The following is a 7,403-nucleotide window of genomic DNA, read 5'->3' as shown; positions in this document are numbered from 1 at the left end:
AAGAGCCTAAGTTTCTGTCTGCACAAGTTGCACACTGCTTTGCCACTGCTAGATCAGGAACTAAAATATTCGTGAAGCACCTTGCAAGCGACACCATACACAGCCCTTGACTGCGACAGCCCAGGACGAACAACAGATCCAACTCCAGATTAAGCAAGCCCCAAATAAATTCAGGCTTCCAGTATAATATGTTGGTTTGATCCCATGCATAGGGAAGTAAAAGACATATGAGGTAACTCATGTAATTGCCGCTTTACTCCACCCGTTCAGCAATCCTAGACTTGGTTCTCCAGCTCTCTGTACCAGTAGAGCTCAGGGTAACAACCAGCAGGATGTGCAGTTACCACTGTTTCATGCACCCTCACAAGTTCAGGTCACTAAGGGTAGGAAGGACAGCAAAAGAAAGGAACAGGTCTTCATATTTAGGATTTGGCAAATGATTTGCCCACATGCGTGACAGTGAGAAGCAGCAGAGGGAATATGACAGCTTGTCAGTCACAACGTGGAATGATTTGATAAAGTGCTCTGTTATTAACATACAGACATGTGCACACAGGACACTCCACCACCATTCCTGGAGACTCCTGCACTGTGTAGCGCCCGTCTCCCCTTGCAGATGGGCTGAGGCTAAAAACAGGCAGCACCTTCCAAGCCTCCAGCCTGTCCCTTTATGCTTTACTCAGACTTAACTTCCATGTCAGTCATCAAACCTTCTTGGAGTTGGAATCTGGTAAAGAACATCTTTTACAACCCATGTCCCCTCTACTCTTGTGGTCAGGAGGTTGCCAGGGCAGGCAGTGATTGTGCAAATTACTCTAAATTTTACGAACAACAGGTAGGTAGCACCGGTTTTTCGCACAGCTACAGTGTCATGTCTTCATATTTAGAGACATCTGCTGTGTTTCTAAAGTGAATTGTAATATCCCTAGGTATTTAAGAAAATAAAAGCCAAAGCTATGTTTTCTGCAAGCCACGCTACAGAACAGGGCTTCTATGCAAGCCACACTACAGAACAGGGCTTCTATGCCCAGCTCTGCGGCAACGCCAACGGAGCTGCAAGAGCCCCAACCCAGTCAGCCAGCACAGAAGCACAAGTGAAGAGGGGAGCAGGCTGTACCCAAGTTTGGACAGCACACACTGTGTGGTCTTTGTAACAAAGTAGGAATGAGGAAGAAGGCACAGTGGATGAAAAAAGTGTATTTATCTCTAAGCCTAAACTCAGGAATACTGAAATATGGACTACCTGCTAAGAGAAAATGATGAGCTGGGAAACTGTGAAGGGTCTGTGTGGAGCCCGAAGAGAATTAAAGTTTCCTACCAAACACTCATAGGTCTCAAACTTTGGAGAAAGCTTACAGAAAAGAGCAAATCCAAAGATACTCCACATGCAATCAGCAGCAGCTTTTAAGGGAAATCTGAAGTGTTAGTATCTATATCTGCTTCCATTATACATTTATGCATTATGAGCTATGACCCTAAAAGCTACATCTAAGGACCAGCTCACACTGAGGGTGTTGATCCGGGATTAACAAATGAATAATAGGAAGCACATAAGTCTCTAGTACAACTGGATAAAAAAACCATACTCGAGTGTTCCTGATATAGTCAGAGCAGCAGAGAAAATGTTTTTCAGAGAACAAGTAGAACTTTGGTAGCAATCAACTCTAAAGTGCCTTATGCTTCTTAATTCCTGTGCAAACACTGCTGTAGAGGCAGAAGCACGTTTCAAGAGTGTTAAGATGCTCAACTACATAATAACACATGACACAGCAAGGAGATTCCAGTTACCTTCTCTGCTATCATGTACAGTACAAAAGTGATGACAGAGACTGTGTTCCTAGCTTTCCTTCTGCACTTCATTTCTCTTCCACCCACTCCTGTGACATCAGCATTAAGAGACACATCCTGTCTCCCACTGTGGTCTGCAACGTTCCCCTATGAGAACAAAGCATATGTGGAAGGAGGATCTACATCAGAAGGTGGGTCATTGTGGCCTTACTGGCCAGACCAGCAAGGAACAGGCTGGCAGGTTCTGCAATCACTGCTTTCTCCTCAAACACTTTTGCTCAGCAATGTCTCATTGCATAAAGGTGGTGAGCACAGAGCTATTTTTAAAAGGGGCTTTTCTCTCAGCATAGTTACCAGGCTATGGAAACCCTGACGTTTCCCGTGGCAGTCTGCAAGTGCAGTCCTTCTGGAATGCATTGACCAAATGACGCAAAGATCCGATCCTTCCTTCCTCTACTTGCCAAAAGGCCTAATCCCCTATCTCAGAAAGGCTTTCTTCCTCCTGGCTGAGCAAGGCTTATTCCTCCATGGAACTGGGAACTTCCTAGTGCCAGTTGATCACAGCAAGCAGGAAAAGGAGTGAAGCTGGTCATTTCTTGTGCAAGTCAGTCAAGATTTCAAGCCCATTTTTTCCATCATCTGTTCATACATCGTCCATGCCATAGCTGCCATCAGAGTCCGCCTGAGGGCACGGGGCACACCACCTCGGAAAAAGCCGACCAACCCGAAGTCCTGCAACAGGAGATAAACAAACAGCAACCCATCACAATCTGCCTCTAGTGTTTTAATTTCTCATCATTTATTACATGGAACAGCACAGGATATATTTCAGCTCAGACCCAGATCAGTTTCTGAAAGACCCAGGCTTAAATAGCATTTAATGTTTAGGAAGAACCTGTAGCGCTGTGCAATTGCAGGGCTACCCAAGAAAGGAAGAAGAGCAGTGAGTGGAGAAGGGAATGCCAGGATTGGGACAATGGATAGGGAAAGCCACACTCAGGTCCAACAAAGAGAAGGCGAGGGTGTAACAGTTTAAAGACACTTCAGGAAAATGACTTGTCCTTGTTTTAGAGCTTCATATTTACAAAAGTCACTTAGCTATTTTGTAAAAACTGAGATTTGTAAGTACTGAAGTAAAAAAACATTCTGATATGAGAAAAACGTACCATGCACAAAAAAATCCATGCACAAATAAACAGATTCCTGTTTAGGAACAGAGTTCAATATGGAAACAAAGCAAACCTGCCAAGATCTGCCCTTCTGAGGGCAGGAACGGAAAGGTGGGCTCTGAGTACATCTCCATCCCATTCCTGGGATACAGATCTGGGCATTTATTTCTCTTTTAGTGCCCAAAGGGCACAGAATTGTTTTGTAGCCGGCTTATATCTGAAACTGGCATTTCACACTACATACTAAAGAAACCCTTTGCCCCACTGTGGTACTCACAGACTGTACCGATAAACCACACGCAGCAGTAGCTGTAAGTACAGCTCCTCCAAGCCTACATACTAAGCTAAGCTGAAATGAAGTTAAGCTGAAATAAGTTAACTGCTTTCCATCACTACCAGTGTAAGAATCAATACATAACACACAAAACTGAAGTGAAATCATTCACCAGCCTGAAACATGAAGCAGGCCTATGGAGAGACGGAATTGCTGGAATACGCCCACCTTTGTGTTCCAATATTCTGACCTTGCTCTCCAATTCCCCATCATCTGTAATTTTGTGAAAACAGATACAGGACTGAGGAATGGCAAGAATAATCATGGAGCAAGTTCACAAGGCAATCAATGGATTGCCTTGCAATCCATTCAAGAGGAGGAAGAAACACATCTGAGTAGTGACAATATCCTCTCTAATTACAAGGAAAAGCCAGGAATGGACTGAAGCCTCTGACTGCTTTCAGACCATCAACTACAGTACTTTCCAGTTATTACTGAACAAGTCCGCACATAAACCAGTGACAAGAGATTCAGCCTCAGTCTCCCACAGCATGATCCACCTCAGCTTCTGAAAATGCTGACACTGATTAGCCTGACTGCAAGAGCACATCAAGCAGCCACATTTGTTCACTTGCTGTAAAAGACAACAACTTTCTTATCATAGCTATGCTTCAGGCGAGGAGATCAGAAGTAAGGCTGTGGTCGTGCATATTAGAAGGGATTCACCTCACCTTGTAGATGAAGGCAATGGCCTGGCTTGTCCTGCGGTACTTTTGGGGGGACAGCTGCATGTGTGTTTTGATGACATCAGCAGGCTGTGTTGCCAGTGAGGCCAAGATTCCCGCAAAGATCCCACAGCCAAAATTCAGCAAGGGCATGACCACTGGATCCAGCTGGTCTGCAACAGAGCAAAGGGAATGCACTCAGACACAAAACAGGACAGGAATACTCATGCTGCGTGACAAAGTGAAAAGCTGCTGAATGATTAAATCAACGTTGGGGTCTACAAGAAGTTAAAATCCATGCAGGGCAGAGAAACCTTTCAAGTGGAAAAGTGGCTACAAGTCAAAAGTTAGAACTATTAAAAAGCCTCACTTGCTGGAGAACTGAATTTGACAGGAACCTAGAGAAGGAAAGATTGTGCAAGTGTTGCCCCAGCCAGTTCTAACATCAGAGAAACCCCAGGTTAGTGGAAACTGGTCAGTATACAAGACAACTAGCTGAGAAAGGACAGCTGAACACATCTTCTCTTTCAACTGTTCACTAACCCACCTTATGCATCAGTCTCCATAAAGACAATCAATCAATTTAGGGCCAATTTCCATTTCTACACTGACCTGAGCTACAGGTCTACAGTTCTCCATAGGAAAATGCGAATGTCCCACCTAAAGCCCTACAAAAGACTAATTTAACTACTGAGGTAAAGGGCAATAAGCAGAAGATGCAGGCAATCAACTGCAGGGCAAGATGCGAGTAAAGAAACATCTCCCATTACAGCCTCCAACGTTCAGACTTACCCTGAGGTGTGAAGTTTTTGGTCTGCGTGTAGAACATCAGGTAGATCCCAGAGAAGGGTGCATCCCGCAGCAGCGTTGCAGTGAGCCCACTGAACATGCCACGAGCGCCTTCCGTCTGATAGATATCCTTCAGAGCTCCATATACACTCCCATATCCAAATCTTCCACTCTGCAAGGGTAGACAACAGTCAGTCATCCATGTGCCACGAACAGGCCAAGGAGCCCTACACACACCCCAAGGCCACCCTGTCCAAACAAGTGTTAGTGATGGCAGCACAGAGGGCAGCCCAAGGCAAAAACTGGGTTCCACCTACCTCAGCCTTTAAAACAATCCTTCAAGAAAGTAAAATAAGAAAGACACTAAAATTACACATTGTATACAATCGAAACTTAAAAATCTCAGGGTTAATTCTGTTTCATCTTGCACTTGTTGCCTGAAAATCAGTGCATGGCTCTTCCTGCACAATGTGTGAACCAGGATGAAATCAGGACTACATCCCTGTACTCAAGTGGCAGCAGCCTTCTCCCGACAGAATAATTTCTTTTTCATCATGAGGAAGGGGTGCAACATCATTAACAGGGAACTAATTATAAAGTTACACTCACCTCATATCGGGTCTTCACTACAGTCACTGGCAACATGCAAATCCCAGATACTGCACGTGCGGTGGCACCCAGAAAGACAGACTCCAGGGCTGTGGGTGAACGGTCCACTAGAAACTTTTGCTTCATCATGTACAAAGTGCTGAAGTAAATCCCAACCCCAGGAATACATCTTGCAAAGGACTTCAGAAGAAACAGAAGCAGATGAAGAAAGAAAAAGCACACATAATATAAAATGTACTACAGAACATTTCAGAGACTATTAAACTTGACAGGAAACTTCGCACCAAAACAAAACAAAAATCACTTTAGTGATTTTTCCTCAGCTAACGTGCTGAGGAAAGAAGACAAGGTAAAAATAATTTACAGCATTGAGACCCAATTGATTCAAATGACGTCAAGATTTAATGCATTCCTCAACTGCAGTTTTCTAGGAACAAGATATTCCAGAACAGAATGAGGTTGGTGCAGTTGCCACCCCACATTTGCAATAGTATTCAAGTGTTCAGCTGCTGAGGACTGCAAATCCATAGTGACTGCTATGACCTAATCAGTGGAATTCACAACATTAACTCCTTAAAATAGGATTTAACCATCTAAATCACATGGCTTCATTCATAATTGGAAGAGCTGGCTATTTAAATCCAGTCCATAGTTAGTAATAAATGGTAGGTTTATTTATGTATTTAATTTTAGAAGTCAGGGTTAAAACAGCCACTTACTGGAGAGACACCTTTCCAGAGCCCCAGAAGACTCTCGGTACGAACAACCCTAAAGAGCAGCGTTACCATCCCAGCACGACCAGACCTGAAAGAAAGACAAGACAGGAACTGCAGAGATGACCTGCTTATGCTCTCTGGCAGATGTACTCTGTAGCCACCCCCTTTCACTCGTATCTCTGAGCATTACCCCGGCACCTCGGAGGCTTTCCTTGGTCACTCATTCCAGGGCTTCTCTGTCACCTTCTGTTTCCCACCACTTGTAACACACGTTAGAGGCCTCTCTCATTAGCGTCTTTAGTTGCTCACTCCCATTGTTAGCAGCAGCAGATGTAGTCATAGTTGACTACACCAGGCAAATGGGAGCAGCTGCACACATGGACAGGTTATGTGGCAACAATACATGATTTTTCAGGTAGAGGACACCCTGTGAAACTGCATGGTGGCCACTCCAGCAAACACCAGTCTCTCAGATGCATACAGACAAATGCTCTGGTTACATGTTATTAAAGTAGTGTTCACAAGAACAGCCATTTTCTCTCTCCTGGAGCAAAATACCAATCCTTCTCCATGCTATAAAAACATAACTCCTATTTCAGAAAGACTCTCAGTATCTGAATTACAACCCTGAACTCCAAGCCCCAGCCAGCAAATCAGGCAGAAGCCTATGGTGGAGTACCCCCACACCATGCATACACATCCCCACTCTCTCACCCATTCACAGCAGGCTGCAGAGTTTGCAGGCGTGTTTTCAGCAGGTCAAGGGGTTGGAAGAGGAGTGTGGAGCAAGTCCCACTGATGGAGCCACACACGAAGGCCTTTAGGACTGGATGCATCTGGAAGAGGAACAAGAGGACTTTAAATTGCCGCGTAATTAAGAATGGCACAAGAGGAAATATAGCAGCTGATATGTCGCTTGTTATAGGAAAGGGAGATTAACTAAGGACTGCTGCTCAGGGCACAGAAAACTTTTTCAGATCTTTTCAGAGCCTGATCAAGTTTTATTTGTGGTTTTTGGTCCCTCTGCCTTTTCTGGGAGATTGTTCCAGAAACTCCTTGCAATTCGATTGGAAAGAGTTTTCTGAACGTCAAATGTATTAGCAGCCATTTGGTAACCATTTGCCATGTTAAAGGAAATGGGTGCCCCCTTCCCACCATCCCACCAACTACCTGTGCCTTAGCCCCAATCCCATCCACCTCTGCTTGGCACCCTGCTGGCAGAGCCTCCAACCCGTTCTCCCCATTGCACACCAAGGGGCTCCACTGCCACAGGCACTAACGGAGCTCCCCCTTAAAACTGCCCACCGCCCAAACCCGGCTCAAACGCACCCAA

The 7,403-nt window shown here is 44.8% G+C and overlaps 1 protein-coding gene across 1 annotated transcript; it reads right to left on the bottom strand.

Moving 5' to 3' along the window:
- Positions 1 to 2,397: 2,397 nt before the first annotated feature.
- On the bottom strand, positions 2,398 to 6,906 carry SLC25A38 (solute carrier family 25, member 38). Its single transcript, XM_009573414.1, has 6 exons — positions 6,785 to 6,906; positions 6,074 to 6,158; positions 5,355 to 5,534; positions 4,749 to 4,917; positions 3,963 to 4,129; positions 2,398 to 2,520 (listed from the first exon to the last, which is right to left on the bottom strand). The coding sequence occupies exons 1-6, from the start codon at positions 6,904 to 6,906 to the stop codon at positions 2,398 to 2,400; spliced, it is 846 nt and encodes a 281-aa protein (XP_009571709.1).
- Positions 6,907 to 7,403: the final 497 nt, after the last annotated feature.

The sequence above is a fragment of the Fulmarus glacialis genome, unplaced genomic scaffold (genome assembly GCF_000690835.1).
Source record: "Fulmarus glacialis isolate BGI_N327 unplaced genomic scaffold, ASM69083v1 scaffold15872, whole genome shotgun sequence".
Classification (NCBI taxonomy): Eukaryota; Metazoa; Chordata; class Aves; order Procellariiformes; family Procellariidae; genus Fulmarus; species Fulmarus glacialis.
This window is presented reverse-complemented; position numbering and strand designations above follow the sequence as displayed.

Bases quoted from the DNA above. Each gene is read 5' to 3' on its own strand.
- SLC25A38 (XM_009573414.1), bottom strand. From the start codon at position 6,906: ATGCATCCAGTCCTAAAGGCCTTCGTGTGTGGCTCCATCAGTGGGACT. The intron at 4,918-5,354 runs GTGAGTGTAACT...CTACCCTTGCAG, and splicing joins TAGTGAAGACCCGATATGAG to AGTGGAAGATTTGGATATGG. The intron at 2,521-3,962 runs GTGAGGTGAATC...CTCCTGTTGCAG, and splicing joins CCATTGCCTTCATCTACAAG to GACTTCGGGTTGGTCGGCTT.